Genomic DNA, 19424 nt, shown 5'->3' on the forward strand with positions numbered 1-19424 from the left:
TTTTCGCCCCTGTGTGCAAAATCTCCTCTCTTCTAACCTAAGTGGATGACCACATGTCCTCTGAGTTGATCTTACAAAAACAGATCCCCCGCAAGCTCTGTGTATTGTTCCCTTATATATTTGTAAATGTTAATCATGTCCCCCCTTAATCTCCTCTTTTCCAGTGTAAACATGCTTAGCATTGGTCTGAGAAAAGGTGTGGACAGGGGGCATTGCTAGGGTGTGACGCATCGCCATATTCACTGATCAAAAGAACTTGACTTTTGAGAGAGTTGCTTTCCTCTGTTGTCATTGTCCACTTTCAATGGGATGCACTATTGGTATACAGATGTCTAAGCAGCTCAACTACATTGCCTCGTTTTGTTTATTTAGATCTATTTTGCGTAACTATCTATTGGAGTCCGATAGTACACTTGTATAAGTGGCTCATATCTTCTCATATCTCCGTATTGTTATAAATGCAGAACACACTGTTTCCCTACTTGAAATTATCTTAACAGGTGTTCAAATACACCAGATAATGCATTGCTTGCTACTGCATTCTCAGTGGCTGTATTGTGATTATTATACAGTGCATTGACTGGTGCAAAGCCAATTGATTTCTGCACTTTTCATTAGTGATTTTGAATTTATTTGTACAAATACCCAGACAATGCACCACAATCCCAATATGTCTTTTTTTTTATACCAAATATTAACTGCCCAAATATAATTATTTATGTTCTTTTTGTAAACACCATAAACAAAGTTAATTGTAGAAAGACACCTACAACTCTGATACATAAAATGTGATGTGGTTGCAATTTATGTGACCTGTCATTAGCCCTCCACATCCAGCTGATGTTCCTGCAGCCGACTCTCCCCTGGCAACAGTGGAGAAGTGATCTTAATAGGGACACCCATCCGCTGCTGCCAGCCCCTGTGTCTCAGAAGTGTAATGCTAGGTACACACTAGGCCAATGGATCGACCCTCCGGCTGATCCGCTGACCTATTTGACGATCGGAAAGTGTATACACAGTTACCAATCATCGAACAGATGTGTTGTGCCTGATGTCAAAACTGGGTGGACACAGTTGTGATGTCAGTCACCGGCAGCCTCTGCAGCAAGTGTACGGGTGGTCTCTCGATGGCTGTGCTGCAGGGCCGACCTGATATTCTCCTAAAGCTGGGTACACATGGGCCGATATGTCGCCCGTTCAAATGAATGGCTGATACAGAGGTAATAAGGAAGCTGCTGAACCTGTTGTGGAGGCGGGGAAACGCGTAAAAAGTTTCGTTTTTGCACAAGTCAGCATCACACCACTCAGTGTTAGGACTCGGAGTAGGATTATCCTGAAAAATATCCCCATAAAGCCACTGGATGTGAAAGGAGCTGGGGAAAACAGGACTCTCCAGTTGGAAGAGAGTGGGCATTTGCCTGTGAACTGCTTAAAAATTACTTTTATAAAATCCTGGCCAGAACCAAGGACTGATGAACTTATCTGATGCAGACTATTGCTCAATACACCTAATGCACAGAAGATAAGTTAACACTCGAATATCGCTCTCATCCTGGTGAATGATAGTTGGAACAGAAATATTTATTTAAACAAAATCAGATGGGACTGATGCTATCAGCATGCTTTGAAAAATAGGTCTATTTGTCTTTAATATGGTTTGAAGTATTTTTTGATTTATATACATTGTTTATTTCGGATTCTGATTTGTTTTTTTTTTCCATAATTCTATTTTTTTTTATCTACCTTGTTTTTAAGTGTATTCTCTATGGTCTGCCGTCCGGCAACGTTTTGTGAACTAATGTCTAAAAAAGTAAAAGTATATTTATTTATATATATCTCCAGTCAGCGCTATCTGATTTGTGTGAGTTGAGCTCATCATTAAGAAACCACTTCCGCTAGTATCACCATTCCCCCTGCTTTTGTCCTCTGGAACTCCCACCTGGATTTCCTAGTGTAAAATTTTAAATATTTCAGCAAGTATGGTGTCTAGGGTTTCATTTACATGTACATATAAGTGATCACAAGGAACTCTGCAAAACTATTTGCTTCTGAATTGTTTTGTAAAGAACAAAAAAGAAAAATAATATTCTCTTCAGATGTCAATTCTAGTCTGTAAAGCAAAAGAGCATTGATCATTACGCACAAGCACAAATGCAAAAGCATTAATGGTAGAATCCAATTTTTTTACTCCCTTTTCCGTCTTTGTAAACTGAATGCTTATCGAAACGTCCTCAAGACTAATGTACATTGTGCAACTCTCTTGCCTTGTAGTATCATCTTCAGGAGGGATCGGTATGGAAAAAATTCCTGTGTCAGTGGAAAAGTCTACGTGTCTTTGCTTTAATGCTGGCAGTGATCATCACTATACCTTTCTCAGTCCATTACTTGGAAACACTGCCACATCCACAGCCAAACCTGTTATTTAAAGTTGTTGCGGTATGTGCTGGCATTATCGCAGAGATCATCCTACTCAGGTGAGTGAATTGTAGACAATGGTGAGACGTAAACCATAAAATAGAAATGTGTGTGTCTATAATTGTATACTGTATAAATGGTTTGGGTATGAAATGCTGTCTGTCAGTATCCCAAAAGTCAGAATCCTGGCAGATTGTGTTTAATATTGTAACCGTATGCCTAACCCTATCTGTCCCCTCCCGCAGCCTTACCGTATCCATCCCCTCCTGCAGCCTAGCCCTAACCGTGAACTCCCATAGCCTAAACCTAACCCCCCCTAGTGGCCAACCCTAAACCTAATACTCCCCTTAGGGCATACTTGCCTACTTTAGATTTCTCCTCTCCAGGAGAAGCCCGGAGAGGAGGCGCTGCAGGAGACTTTGGGGGGCGGGGCCGGACTGTGACATCATCAAGCCCCACTCCCACATCGGAAAAAGCTGCGATCTGCGGGTCCGCGGGAAGGGTGTGTGGCTAAACTGACGCAATTTGCATAATTTTAACCCCTTTCCCACCCACGGACCCGTGAATATGGGAGATTATCTCTCCATCCTACCTGCATCACTAGGGTGCGAGCAGGATGCTGGAGACCTGCCTACTCTTCCGGGGGTGCGGGGAGGGCTACCCAAACAAATGGGAGCCTCCCTCAGCTTCCAGGAGAGTAGACAAGTATGCCTTAGGGATTCATCAGCATTGTGACCATCTGATTCTGCTGTCAGGATTGTGACCATCGGGATCCTGACTACATCCAGTATAAATATAATCTTTTTTGTTATAAGGCTAGCAATATTAATGATAATTATTATGTTTGCATAAGTCTTCTATAATGTCAAAAATATTAGAATAAATGTGCTACAAATAACAACTGTATTAAAAAATGTTGGAGTTTTGGAGCAGGTTGCTACTCAAGAGCTTGCAGTAAAATAAGTAAAATGTATTGCAACAAGATGAATAGTAGGAGAACAACGCGTTTCGAAAAGAGATTCTGTACATTAGCAGGTATGCCACTTAACAGAATTACATTTTTGTTTTGAATATAATGAATTGCAGATTTTAAAAAATAGCTACAGGGAGTATATAATGATGTGCGAATATATATGCAAGGTGGAGCAGAAGAGCATAAAGTGTTAAAGAAACAAAAATTCTTACAATTCTTAAGTTAGCACCCACATTGTACAGTTATCAAAAGTTCTGTCCCAGAAACAAAATTCACTTCTCAACCTGAAACTCCAGAAAGAATGGGAAATGTTTTTGAATCTGTTGGTACAAAAGCATACTTCCCAACATTCCCGGGTGAGGTGATTAGGAGAAAAGGTGTGGTCACATGATGAAGGGAGGTGTGGTCATGTCCCTGGGAGCATACCTGGCACGGAAAAGTGCTTGTTGAATGTTGTTCTTCTCTCATTCAGCTCATATCACCCTTTCACTGCCGCACGCAACAGTGGCAGGTAGATGCAGCACATGTTCACCGCTGCTATACTATGCAGAACACCATGTAACAAATACATCATAACTGGGACAATTAAATCTTGATTATGACAGTGGGATAGTGTCCTTACATAGAGATGGTTCCACCAAAACCAAGATGGTTGAGGAATGAGCTAAAGAGGTGGGAGGATGGAGTTTGAAGAGCCATTTTCAGACCCTCCGCACATTACTGCCAATTTCTAGTTTTCAGAGGCAGCTCCACTGTCCACCAAGATGCAAGGGTGCAAAGCCAGAGCATTTTGCAGTGTGCATCAGGCGCCTTTCATAAAACTACTTTGTCTTTGTGCTGCGTGCTTGTTTTGTAAATAAGAAGTTACTGTACTCTTTGTGTGTTTTGCATTCAGGAACATAGAGCATGGTAATACAAGTTTTAAAAACAACATGGCTAACTTAGCTGAATCAAATCATTTGAGGGTAGCCCATTTCTACCAGCAGAGAAGGGTAAAATACTGCAGTTCCAATTAAACCATAACACCCTCAAAACTTGTTTTTTATCACCTTAATACTACAATAAATAAAAAGTTGTAAAAGTTACTGTACTGTTATTGCATGGCATTAAGCTGTACATGTCTTTGCACGTTAAGCATGCTTGTGTCATTAAGCAGAGTAAACGTTCCGTATTTTCTTCCTCATTCTTCGCTGATTTCACACAGGAAAAAGGCAAATGTTTCACTACTTTTTTTTTTCTTTCATTATGAGGAAGAAATTAAACATCCCTCCAAGTTAGTACTTAAAATATCAAAGACATTGTTAAATGCCTTTGAGTCACTATACAAGTAATTCACTTGTGCAAAGCAGCTACATGGTAAATGAAACCGTACGGGGGAGGTTTCCAAAGCTGAATAAACACAAAATTAATTAGTCTGAAACTTCCTGATGGATCTATTTAATGAAAGCCTGTTATTGTGTCAAGCACTCAACACCATGAATTTGTTTTATTGTGTTCTGTGTTGCTTTTTTATTGAACCAACATGAAGGTTGCACATAAATGTTATTGTGCAAAGACTTTCAAACCATCTCAATCTATGACAAGTCAAGAGAGTCACGGCAGAATTTGCACGTCTCAAGTTGCTTTGAAAACAGGCTCCTGAAAAATGGCACAGCATGTATCCGTTACACTAGAGCCAAGGTTACTGGGTAGTGCCTTGTCCCCAGCACACCACAGCTAGAGTACCCTTAAAAAAAAGTGACCTTGAGCTGGGAGGTCTTTAATTGTTGTTGTTTAGCAATGAATACTTGAGATATCCTTTCTTAAAAATATTTATAGTTTAATTGCTATGATACTTTGTTTAGCATGTGGTTAAGCAAATAGCCATGGTCGTATAAAGCTTTCTTTGTTTAATGGAGCTGACTTGCAAATCATTGGCTCCAGTAAACAGCGTCCATAGATCATGTTTAGTATTAATGTTTCTTTGCTTCTAAGTATTAGTGGCTTCATGTTTTCAGAAGAAACTGTGTCACAATTCCAAAATTTTACTCTGCATGTTTTCGCCTCTGCGTTTTTTTGTTTTTATTATTGGTGAGGCAAATCCTCCATATTCCCATATGTCTTTTAAATTATCACACATTAAAAAGGAAACATTTGTCACATTTGAAGAAGTACTCAGTCCTGTGTTAAAGGCAGATGGTTCACCATACAGTGCAATAGTAGAATGATTAGGCTCTCAGTCACTGTAGCCAATGTTTTTATAATTTCATTAGTTATCAATTTTCATTTTAACTCAAGTTCTAGAAGTATGTGAGGCAGTGTACATCCTATACAGGGGATGCAATTAAAATGCCGGCTGTCAGTGTCCCAGCGTTCAGGATATCGACGCCGAAATCCAGGCAGAGCCGTCAATGCAGACAGCCGGAATCCCGGCGCACCAGGGCTATTGCCACTCATGGGTGTCCACAACACCCATAGAGTGGGAATAGATCCTGTGGCAATCAGATAGCCCGCAAGGGGACTCTTAGCGCTCGCTCTGCTGCCGGCATTCTTGGGCGGGATGCCGCTGTTGTGATATTGACAGCCGGCATCCCATCCGCTGGAATAACGTGTGTAATCCCTATACAAAATATGTTTCAGGAACCCTGTTAGAACTTTACCTGTTTCAGGATTGAGAGAGGAACCATAAACAAATGTTGAACTGCAGTTTCTATGAGATGTCCTTTCTACATTGATCCTTTTCCTTGGAATCCCCCTTGAACTGTATCAACTGGGATCCCATGACCAGGACCCTTTTGAGGATGAGTGGTGATACTGTACATGTCCATCTTTAGGAGCCTGCAATTTCTCAAGTTCTCCCCATTTGGCTTTCTATTTGCACACAATTGCTCCCCCACTCCCCTTCCGACACACACACACACACACACACACACACACACACGCACGCACGCACGCACGCACGCACGCACACACACACACACATTTAGCAGAGTGGAGTGGAGACTTCACTGGAAGAAAGATTGGAATAAACTGTGGTGCCCATCACCACCATACCCCACAGCCACCCCAACCCCCCTACCAATGGACTGTAGTTCCCCCCTGGCAACTAGGGTCATAGAGGGATGGCCACATCATGGCGGTGTGGAGATAAGGCACTGCTTATGCTCCAACTTGTACAGGGGGTACCATGAGCCCCTCAGCCGGGGGCATATCCGGGAAAGGCGGGGTGGTGGTAGCGATCAATGTGGTCAATAACCACTCAGTGGCAGCAGCCCCCCTGGACCAATGCAGCCCAGCACATGTGCGTGTGTGGTGGGCAGGGCTGAGAGGCAGCTGCAAGTGGCTGACAGGTAAAAATGTGGGTGTGGTAGGGGGAGCACGTACCTGGGCCCTTTCAACAAGCCCAGGTAATTAGTACTTACTACCCCTCCTCTTCCTGGCACAACTGCTACCAACTATATGTTTTAAACATTGACCAACCTGACTAGGAATCAGAATATCAACTAATATCTGTATAAGTTGTGACATCCACAATTGCCAATAAATTGCAGGTCCCAGACTTAACACTAAGGGGTCTATTTACTAAGCATTGGACAGAGATAAAGTGGATGGAGATAAAGTCCCAACCAACCAGCTCTTAACTGTCATTTTTCAAACACAGCCTGTAACATGGCAGTTAGGATCTGATTGGCTGGTACTTTATCTCCATCCAAGGTTTAGTAAATAGACACCTAAGTCCCAAATGTATCAAGCCTTGGAGAGCGATAAATAGCACAGTGATAAAGTACCAACCAATCAGCTCTTAACTGTCATTTTTCAAACACAGCCTGTAACATGGAAGTTAGTAGCTGATTGGATGGTACTTTATCACCGTGCTATTTATCACTCTCCAAGGCTTGATAAATGGGAACCCAAAGCTCCACATGATACAGTACTTAGCAACCAATAGCTAGTCTTTTTTAAAGTTTGTTCTCCCTTTTCTTCCTATGGGCAGTATTCAATTGTTTCCTCCTGCTCCCACACCTGTGTTCTCCCGCCAACAGCTATTTAATTGCTTCTGCCAATGGGCACGTTAACATCATTTCAGCTCACTATCCCCCAAGGTGGCGAGCTGAAATGAGCAAAAAGTGACCGGTTTGGGTGCCCAAATGGAACATTTTGCATCGTGCCCATTACTTTAGTCAGGTTTAGCTGATTTACGTAGCTAAGCCTGACCTCTATAGGCGCAATAAAAAGATCAATTGAATATTGCCCCATGATATTCTGTCACTTGAGATGGGAGATCGGACGCAATATAAAAATTGCATATCACCCCGTGTATGCAAATCCTTGAGAATATACCACTACTGTGGCTCCCAAAGTTGTCTCTTATATAAAACATTACATACACTGCACGTCTGTATGTACGTTTATTATTGTAAAAGTTTATAGCTGTACTACTGCCATAGTCTTCTGTAAAATTTTGATTGCAGTATGGGAGTGAGTTTATTAATAAAAGTCAACATAACTAAAAGACCAAAATGTAAAATAGTAACACTTGACCAAAAGATAGTCCTGGAGCTTACTTAATGTTGTAAGTTTATTTTAAACATAATTGAAGCTCCAACAAGCCATACTGGTTTTACCTCATAAGGGTTTTAACAAAAAGGTTGGTCCAATTGTGATCATCTAGGGGTATATTTTCTAAAGTCTGGGTTTAAAAAAGTGCAGATATTGTCCATAGCAACCACTCAGATTCTATGTATTATCTTGTAGAAGGTTCTAGATAAATGAGAACTAGAATTTGAATGGTTGTTATGGGCAACATTGCCACTTCTATAAACCCGCATCTTCGTAAATATATACCCCCTTCACTCAGGTTACTCTTGAAGGGTCTTGCTACAGGCGGTGGATAGTGTTTCACCTGTCCGGGGTTGACTTCTGGGAACTTTATCTTCTTTACTATAACACTAATAATAATTCTAATAATAATAATTATTATAATTTTATTTCAATAGCATGGAAAGAGCAGTAATAAAATAAGCAAATAGTAATAAATATAGAAATAATTAGCTTCTTTGTAATATGAACTAGGTGTAATCATTACCTACAATAATGTTACTAGGAGACTAGTACAGTATGGGACACTAATATGCAATCCACTAAGAAGTTATTTATAGCATGTAACAGTGGGGTAAATGTACTAAGATGGGAGTTCTATTTAAGATGGGATGTTGCCCATAGCAACCAATCAGATTTCAGGTATTATGTTCTAGAAGGTGCTAGTTAAATGAGAGTAGAATCTGATTGGTTGCTATGGGCAACATCCCATCTTAAATAGAACTCCCATCTTAGTACATTTACCCCACTGAGTCAGTAAACTACCAGGCCCAGCTTTGTTAGATACAGTACCTGGTCATACTTTCCGACTTTATGTAACTCCCTAGGTAGTTCATGGAGAGGAGCTGCAGGTGGCCAGTATGGGGAAAGTGGGGTGCAAAAAGCATCGTCAGGGCCCTACCCTGCCATGTGCAATGCTGGAAGTTATGGTCTCTGGTAGGGATGGTGGAGTTACTATGATGCAATGCTCCAAGAATCGTGATATCATACCCTAGTCTTGACCATTTCACTGGGAAGTGAGTTGAATACAAGAGGGTAATCTGCTTTTCCTGGAATGCACAAAACAGTGGGTTTCCCAGATTAGGTATGGGCCTGAGACAGTGTATAGGCAGCAGCACTCGCACAGTGACAATCGCACATGTTTTAAACCTTTTAAGTTCATATTTGCTTCAAAACTTTCTGTTTACACTGTTATATACACTGCATAACGTTGCAGCTATTAGGTTGCAGTGGTGCAAGTACACTTGATGTTAATAATGCTGTGTTAGACGGGACTCTGACCAAAAAGAGCTCATCGTCAGCTACTTCCAGTTATTTTTATTTTCTATCACTTGCAAAGACAATTCTGTACTAAATGGGACTAATCAACTCTCATGGTCCAAGATAGGTTACAATGTGCACAGACTGGTTAGATACCATTCAATAATAAATGAAAAGGAACTTTGCCACCCGGTGAATAAAATATCAAATGACGGGCCCTCTGCATGCTGCAGACATGGAGTGTCTTTGAAGTTATATTCCTCTTTATGTGTAGTTGGAGTACAGAGGGACTGTACAGATCCGTAAGGACACTTTGGTAACTGGAAATTACCATCAGCTCTCACTCAGCTGACTGATGTCCTTTCACTTCATTTATCCATGAAGAACAGAAAGATGGCCACTCCTCCTAGGTTTTCATCGGTCCCTTTCCATCCAAGCAAAGGGATGGGACTGAAGGCCATGTATTTTGCACAGTTACTATTCGCAGGGAAAATGATCAATTATTATAAGTTGAAGCATCATTCAACATCTACAGAAAACTTCATCGGGCAGTGCATTCTCTTTTGTCATTTGATGTACGAGGCCGTTTGTGTCTCAGGACCTCAGAGATTGACCAGGGATATGCCTGACCAGTGACTCCTAGTATAATGGGCACCGAAGAACCAGCAGGGGTTACATCTATAATGGTTATGTAGAAAATCCTCTTTAGTTTAATTTGGATATTTTTGTTTTTGTTTTTTTCTGGTCATAAGAAAAGGTTCATTTAGTCATGTGAAAGTACACCTTCTTTGAAATCTGTGTTTTGGCAACTTTAGCAATCATCTTATCTTTATAACGTCCTACCTTTTCATCAATGTTATCTCATATGACAATTCATAACATATTTTTCTTTGTCATACTTTATTCAACAACAACAAAAAAAAAAACAATTTGTGTGAAAAAGCAAGTACACTATTACCTTTACAGTTTTCTTAACAGTAAAAAAAGGTAATTTGAGCCATGTGTTGCTAATCTTGTGCACTTCATTATCTGATTATCAGAAACTGTTACCACCTCTGTATGAAAGCAGAACCTTTTCGCAGATTGGTCTGGAGCATTCAGGTTGTGATAACGCCATGCCAAAGAGCGAAGACATCTGCAATGTTCTCAGAGTAGCAATTGTTGCTGCTCATCAGTCTGGAAAGGATTATAAAGGCAATTGCAAACAATTTGAAGTCTATCATTTTATAATGCAGAAGATTGCAAATGAAGAATAATGAAGTTGGCTATCATCCCAGGAGTGAACGTTCCAGCAAATCCACCCAAATATCAGACTGTGAGGAATCATAAAGAACCCATACATCCAGTTATCTGCACGCCTCTGCCAACATAGTATGCTAGGAGCATAACTTTCATAGAAGGGTAGCCAGTAGAAACAGAAGCAAGTAAAGTGGAGACTTTCTATCTTAATGCACAACGCCATGTTTGTCTAAAACCAAACAGCAAATGTAAATATAAACGTTACCCTGATTGCTCAGAATGTTGGTCCAGCAGATGCAGGCAATTGTGAGGAGTTTGCAGGTAAGCTGTGGGCACATCAGAAGCTCTAGTCACAACAATGGATGTTGAAACATGTCCTATTGTGCTTTTATCGCACCCCATTGTGCTATGACCAAGATCCCTGCATTGCTTCAACAAAGTTGAATGTTGAGAAGTGTGGTATAAGGGAACTGTTTTAGGCACTTCGCTGTAAGAAAGACATTGCAGAGTGCAAGAGAGTTGAGAGATCTGCAAAATCCTTAACAATGGAAGAGTAAAAGATACTGTAGGAAAACTGTTTATACAATGCAATACCCTGGAAAAACACAATTTCTGATAGACCTGGGTTCTTCAACTTTAACAACTATGGAACAATTTCTAAAGCACATATTGTGTAATGCTGTAAAGTATGCCACCTGCTGCAGTCTGGCTCCTGCGTTCTAGCAGAGGTCCTACTGTGTAAAATTGGAAAGTGACCTGCATAGCATGATGAGCTTCAGTCTGGCGGGGAGGTTTGTGCCAAACTGCTTCCTGTACTCAGGAGAGAAACTGGGATATTATGCCACTTCCAGGACTAATCTCGAATTCCCAGACTTCCGCAGGCATTTCAGATTGAATCTAGGCGCTACAATTCGCAGTCATCATGACTCCACAGCCACTGCCTGCACTCTGCTTCTGAAACAACCTAGTAACACATGTAGTATCTATATGTATTATGCATAATTCATTGGGGACATTGCTGTGTTGTGTATTTTGAATTGAGGGCACTACTGTGTGGCATATTATGAATATGGGGCACAGATTTTTTTTTGCACATTAGGAATTGAGCATTGCGATTTACTCGGCAAAGAACCCTTACCTAATTGTTGGGAAGGTACCAATGACAAAAAAAATTGTGGCCCTTCTTTCAATTTAATGTCCTTAATAGGGCACTCCAAGAAAAACATTGGACCACCCTGCTGTAAAGTGAGGAGACAAATGAAGCATACATTGGGGCAGATGTATTAAGCCTGGAGACGGCATAAGGAAGTGATAAACCAGTGATAAATGCAAGATGATAAACGCACCAGCCAGTCAGATCCTAACTGTCAATTTACATATTGGAGCTGATTGGCTGGTGCGTTTATCACCTTGCGCTCTTCACTGGTTTATCACTTCCTTATGCCTTCTCCAGGTTAATACAACAAAAGCACTTATTGAGACAAATGGAATGAGTATATTTTTCTCAAAAGGTTCTAGGTTCTTATAATCGTTTCCTAACACACACAACAGAACTGCTACAGAAGTTGCTGAGTCTGCCATGTGACGCAGAGTTTGGGACTCTGACCCACAGCTTCATGATGACCAGAGCTCACCCAATTGTAAAATCTGACCGGTATGGTCAGCATGACTGGCCCATTGGTATCTCTACCCTTCTGCCACTGCTGGGCGCTACAGTTGAAGGATGATAGGAGGCAAACTGGAGGCAGTTGGGAGGTATGTATTCTGTTATGACCCCATGCACTATATATATAGGCATATAAGTACCCCATTTACAAAGTGTACTAGATGTTAAGCATAAAGTTTTGTGGTTTGCACCAGTGCGTCTAGATCATCTGCCCAGCATAATGCAAGTTGCAGTCCCAAACTCTAATTTTCTTTTTAATGAAGGAACATCGAGGCGTCTTTTACATGTGGCACTTTTGTGTGTTTGAAACAATCTTTTACATAGGGCATAGTGTAACCTGATGGTGCAAAATGCATCCTATTTAAAGTACAAGAGGAGGAAGAGCCCTACAACGCACCCTCTGATGCAATTTGGCAGACATCTAGGAGGATAAGCAGTCATTATGTTGACAATCAAAATGTCGGCATTCGAAATGTCGTCACTGTCATTATGACAACATTTTGAATGTCAGCAGGCATAATGTTCACAACGCATTTTAGGGATAGGTTGCAGTTAGTGTCAGGGCTAAAGTCATCTTAAAAAGCTATGTCAACATGCCGACTGTATGTTCATAATGTTGATAATCTGGCTATGTTGAGATTTTGTCAATGTTAACTAGAGATGAGTGGGTTCGGTTCGTTGAGATCCGAACCCCCCCGAACTTCACCTATTTTACACGGTTCCAAGGCAGCCTCGAAATTTCACGCCTTGCTCGGTTAACCCGAACGCACCCAAATGTCATCATCCCGCTGTCGGATTCTCGCGAGAGTCGTATTCTATATAAAGAGCCGCGTGTCCCGCCATTTTCACTCGTGCATTGGAGATTGAACAGAGAGGACGTGGCTGCGTTCTCTCCCTGAAAAGCTCCGTAATCTGTGCTCAGTGTGCTGCAAATATCTGTGCTCAGTGTGCTGCAAATATCTGTGCTCAGTGTGCTGAAAATATCTACGTTCTCTGCCTGAAAACGCTCCATATCTGTGCTCAGTGTGCTGCATTGTGGGGACCAACAGTATATAATTATAGTAGTACAGTACAGTAGGCCATTGCTGTATCTTGCAGCTCTGTGTCAAGTATACTATCCATATCTGTGCTGCATTATTGTGAGCAGTATATAGTACGACAGTGCAGCATTTTGGTGACCAGCAGTATACATATAGTACAGTACAGTAGGCCATTGCTGTATCTTGCAGCTCTGTGTCACTTCTAGTATCCTGATCAGTGCTCAATATCTGCTGCATTGTAGTGACCAGTATGTATACTGTACTTTGCGACGTGTGTTATACACCTGGTGATTTTATACATCCTGTAATCTGTACTGAGCGATGTGTGAGATACACCTGGGAATTATACACCCTGTATACTGTACTGTGCGGCGCGTGATACACCTGGTGATGATTATACACCCTATATACTGTACTGAGCGATGTGTGAGATACACCTGGGGATTATACATCCTGTATACTGTACTGTGCGGCGTGTGATACACCTGGTGATGATTATACACCCTATATACTGTACTGAGCGATGTGTGAGATACACCTGGGGATTATACACCCTGTATACTGTACTGTGCGGTGTGTGATACACCTGTTGATAATTATACACCCTATATACTGTACTGAGCAATGTGTGAGATACACCTGGGGATTATACACCCTGTATACTGTACTGTGCGGCGTGTGATACACCTGGTGATGATTATACACCCTATATACTGTACTGAGCGATGTGTGAGATACACCTGGGGATTATACACCCTGTATACTGTACTGTGCGGTGTGTGATACACCTGGTGATGATTATACACCCTATATACTGTACTGAGCAATGTGTGAGATACACCTGGGGATTATACACCCTGTATACTGTACTGTGCGGCGTGTGATACACCTGGTGATTACACATCCTGTAATCTGTACTGAGCGATGTGTGAGATACACCTGGTAATATCTGTGCTCAGTGTGCAGCATTGTGGTGACCACTAGTATATAGTAGTACAGTACAGTAGGCCATTGCTGTATCTTGCAGCTCTGTATCACTTCTAGTGTCCTGATCAGTGCTTAATATCTGTGCTCAGTGTCAGTGCTGCATTGTGGTGATCAGTGTACTACAGTACAATAGTCCAGTGCTGTTCTCGCTGCTCAGTGTCAGTTCTCCGTAGTATCATCAGTGATCAGTATAATCAGTTCTCAGTATAATCAGTGCGCTGTTAGACGTGTGCCCGTTTTCCGCCATTAGTGCAGTGGGATTTAGACAATTGATGAAGTTATTGTGTCCCCGGTACAAAATCCCATCTAGATTCCACTTCACTAGGCAGGCGATAGCGAGATTTTACCAATTAATATCAGTGATTTATAATTATTAATTACAGTGATCTTGCCAAATAATTCCAGTGATTTTGTCATTTTCTTCCAGTGATTTGGACCAATAATACCATTGATTAGAACGAATAATTCCTGTGATATTGAGGTGTTGGTGTCGCTTAGCTTAGCCATCCAGCGACCACAGTGCACCTCTTTTTCTCTTTACTTTGCATCATGTGCTGTTTGGGGCCATCCTGTCTGACACTGCAGTGCCACTCCTAAATGGGCCAGGTGTTTGTGCCGGCCACTTGGGTCGCTTAGCTTAGTCATCCAGTGACCTCGGTGCAAATTTTAGGACTAAAAATAATATTGTGAGGTGTTCAGAATAGACTGGAAATGAGTGGAAATTATGGTTATTGAGGTTAATAATACTATGGGATCAAAATTACCCCCAAATTCTATGATTTAAGCTGTTTTTGAAAAAAAAAAAACACCTGAGTCCGACAAAAAATTTTCAGGGAGGTTTTGCCAAAATGCGTCCGAATCCAAAACACGGCCTCGGAACCAAATCCAAAACCAAAACACAAAACCCGAAAAATTTCCGGTGCACATCTCTAATGTTAACATAACACCCATGTTGATATTCTGCATGTTGGCTTTCAGAACATGTTAACATTCTGAATGTCGGCAGTTTGTACCACATCCATCTAGGAGCATCATCAAAGGAGGATGATGCACTGTACTTCACTGTCAGGGGTATAATTGTATGTCATAGTGTGCACCATAATTCATTTTAGTGTAACTTCATGATCGTTAAAAATCCTGTTTAAGTACTCACTTCTTAACCATGTGGATTTTGCGGGGGGCACTACATACCAGGGATGTGAGGTGCGCTAAATGGCTCAGGAGGCACTGGCTAGCACCAGAGACAGATTTACACAAAATATACTGTATGAGTCAAGGGGTACATCTGGACATTATACACAGCAGTATAAACTCCTGGAAATTTGTGGAGTTTTGATCAGAGATGTCCGGAAAAGATAGACAGGTGAGGCACTGCCTCACCTGCCATAGACGTTTTACTCCAGAGTTTGGGCTATAAAAATGATTAGAATAATGAAAAGAAGATATTTAAAACATAATCTTTGTATTTTTCATATACTTCATACAGCAAACGTTAGTATGTCAGGAAAGGCTCTGCCTCACCTGCCTCACCCCACCGCACGTCACGGCTACATACTGTTTATCATTTTAATTCTAAGAAGATGTTATACCACTTATTCAACACACGGATTTTGCATGTGCAGTGTGCCACACTACATTACCTCCTAAGTACTGCCAATCTCAATGTAAAAGAAACAAGAAATGAAATAAAGTTCTGATAGTAGATCCAATTGGCATTAGAGACCATTCCAAATAATCTTTTTGTTGTTATTAACTATTTACAGAAGAAACCCCTCGCCTTTGTTCCTGCTAATCATATGTATAATGCATGTATTGTGCCTGTAATGTACAGTCCTGAGGACTTGCCTGTATTTGAGCACTAGAGTTGACACAAAGCAACAGCGACAAGTCTGTCTTGTTAGTTCAAATACATTCAGCGTAAAATGTTCATCAGTTCAAAAGGTGGCAAACTACTAGAGAAACCAAACAACCCTACTTAATTTAATGAGTTTTACATGCAATCAAATCTTAATAAGAAGTCACCCAGTTAAATCTTTAATGTTATATTTAAGGTAAACCTATTTACCATCTGCTCTTTTGCAATATGTATATCTCTTTGTTGTTTTTCCTCTGCTTTTATTCCCCATGACTTACAGGTACAGCTGTGTGGCTCCTATAAAAAATAATACATAATACTTTTTTTTTTTTGTAAGTGTATTTAAAATATGCTATTCACTTAAATTAATGAAGCCGTACTGAAATTTTAATAACCTTCAATTTTCTCTAATGTCGAACCACATCTACCTGCAGAGAACGGCAACTCAAAATAGCCAATACTGTATAATGAACATGTGTGCCCAGTACTACTTCTCAGCATGATCTTTATTTAATTTCAATTAAACCCACAACATTAATTGTTCCGCTCTCCATTCTGTATTCGCCTTTTACTTCCCTCTAGTTTGCAACAGGTTAGACTTTGAAACGGAAAGTAATGGCCATGTAAAGTCTTCATCTGGAACATGAGACTCATGGAATATGTGACATTTTTATCACCTTGCTCCGACTTCCGTTTTCAATAAAAGCACAAATTGGAAATAAAGCCTGGGGTCTGCTTAATCATTAGTGAATTAAGAATCTGTTTTTAATATCCCCTAACTTGTAAATAATGTATTAATTGAGTAGCTTGAATGCTGGAAAGTCTGCTAAATGTGTAATGAAAGTAGTTAGCTATTATTGGAGGATGCATACCAAATGCAGCAAATTCAATAAGCCAGTTGTTGTTTGTGAAAATGGTGTTATAATTAGCAGGCACCTGCAGCTGTTTTCTAAGCCGATCAAACAGGCCTGAAATGTGTACAGAGTGGATTTGGGTGTCACAATGTGATGAACAGGTTTAATTTTTTTTTTCTTTTCCTTTTTAAAAATTAAACCAAGTGTCTTCTCAGTTGAAAAACAGACCTACGTTCATTTTACCCACTCCAGCTCAAATGTACTTAAGTTGCCAATGCAGAATGAAAAGTAAAATGTGAGAAAGATACTGAAAAGAAATGTATTTCACACAAGATGTTCACACCTGTGAAAATGCAGGCTAGCAGCTTCAGTATGTTGCGACCAGGGCCATATTATCCATAAGGCTGACTAGGCTGAAGCCTAGTGGCCCCACAGGGACTAGAGGCCCCTTCAAAGCAGTTACTAGTTATACACTTTTAAAAAGAACAAATGGCAGCCAACATGTACCTGCACAAGACAGGATTGTAAAAGAGAAAAGAAAAGGAAGAACAATTGTGATGTGCAAATACTGAAAGTATAAATGAAGGCATAAGCTCTGCTTCTCAAATGTCTGCCTGTGAATTTGTCACAGATATATGGACACTGAGGGGGTCCAAAATGGCTGAAAGCCTAAGGGTTCAGCCATGGGTTAATACGGGAAATACGGTATGGTCCATGTTTGTGTGACCACTCTCTCGCTGAGCTTTGCCTCCATGAGAATGCCTACATGAGAATTCCACTTATCATTGCTTTATCACTTCTCAAGGCTTAATACACCTGCCCCATTATGACAAAACTGATTACGGCTCAGCATAGTCAGGTTTTGCATGTGCTCCTTTTTCTGAGTGTATATAAAGTTTGCAGAGAAGAGCATGCAAGATAAACTATGCAAATGAGCGTATTTTCAACTCTGCCTCATCCATGCATTTCTTCTATGTATGCTTCTCTATAATTAAGACTTTAGATTGGACCTTTCATTTACACACATTGGAGGCAGCCATTATGTGGGCTCCAACAATATAAAATGGTGGTTTCACTTAAAGATGCTCAAAGTGAGATCAGATGATGATAGGGGCTTAGTGAGTGCTGGAACATCCATCATAGTAGAGTAAAAACTGTTAAAGTGATATTCATGAAACGCTACAGTCTAGAGGCGTCACTCTCCTCTTATGAATCTGGTACAGCTGTGGATGCAAAGGGGGCATGGCTTCTTGGGATGGGGCATAGCTAAGCGCCCCGACCCGCATTATCGTCTCTCCGGGGGCCCGGGAGTTGCGGGCTGCCCCCGGAGATTAATGTGTCTGCACAGTATACCGGCGCCGGGATCCCGACAGCCGGCATACCGACACTTATTCTCCCTTGTGGGGGTCCACGACCCCCATGGAGGGAGAATAAAATAGCTGGCGAGCGCAGCGAGCCCGCAAGGGGCTCATTTGCGCTCGCCACACTGTCGGTAAGCCGGCGGTCGGCCTCCCGGCGCCGGTATGCTGGTCGCCGGGAGCCCGACCGCCGGCATACCATAGTGAACTCTGTGACGCCACTGCTACAGTCAGCATCATTTCTAGCATCCATATGACTTCTGTGCAGGGCTGGGTTAAGCCTTTGTGGGACCCTAAAGAGCAAAATTTGGGATGTGAACCTTCAGCACATACACAAAAAAGGGGCAGGGTCACACATCACGCTGAGATTTTATATCACACAGTGGGCGTGTACATCAGTTCCCCAGCTGCTGGGCTGCCCCTGTCTCATGTGCACAGCAGGTGAGAGCACGTTCCCTCCCTACCTTTCCTCCCAGAGGGACACATGCTGCCCACGGATGGACAGTATCCGAAGAGTAGGACTGAACTGCTACAAACAGGATGGTTTGGGGATATGCATACATACGTATATACAGTCACACACATATATACAATCACAGATACTGTATACACATACATATACAGTAGACATATACACAATAGACACTAGGGGTGCGCAAGTAATGCTGTCGCTCCATGGCACCTGTATTTGGCTTGCAAGGTACATGGGATAGCTCCATGCAATCAGTATCATTGCGCAGTCATCTGGAATGCCCAAAGGACAGCATACATACATACATACATACATACATACGGGGACATTTACTAAGCAGGGATAAGAGCAGAGAGGTGAGCCAGTGGAGAAGTTGCCCATGGCAACCAGTCAGCACTGAAGTAACATCTATAATTTGCACACTATAAAATTATACAGAGCTGCTGATTGGTTGATGGGGCAACTTCTCCACTGGCTCACTTCTCCGCTCTTATCACTGCTTAGCAAATGTCCCCCATAGCCACACACACATTTAAATATATATATATATATATATATATATATATACACACACACACACACACACACACACACACACACACACACACGTAGTATCTCCTCCACTCCTCTCTCTACCCCTCCCCCCTTAATCTGGCTCTACCCCTCCCCTCAATCTATGCGCCCCTTTATCTGCCTTTGCTTTTATGCACAGTTGCTATAATCTACG

At 41.4% G+C, this 19424-nt stretch overlaps 1 protein-coding gene across 2 annotated transcripts in view; it reads left to right on the forward strand.

The window, feature by feature from the left end:
* LOC134957786 (uncharacterized) overlaps positions 1-19424 on the forward strand; it is a 947589-nt gene that overhangs the window by 804090 nt on the left and 124075 nt on the right. For both annotated transcript variants that reach the window (XM_063939953.1, XM_063939952.1), the window contains one exon: positions 2272-2474. In XM_063939953.1, coding sequence (XP_063796023.1) covers positions 2272-2474 — 203 coding nt within the window. The remainder of the gene's footprint in view (positions 1-2271; positions 2475-19424) is intronic.

This window comes from Pseudophryne corroboree, chromosome 9 (genome assembly GCF_028390025.1).
Source record: "Pseudophryne corroboree isolate aPseCor3 chromosome 9, aPseCor3.hap2, whole genome shotgun sequence".
Lineage (NCBI taxonomy): Eukaryota > Metazoa > Chordata > Amphibia > Anura > Myobatrachidae > Pseudophryne > Pseudophryne corroboree.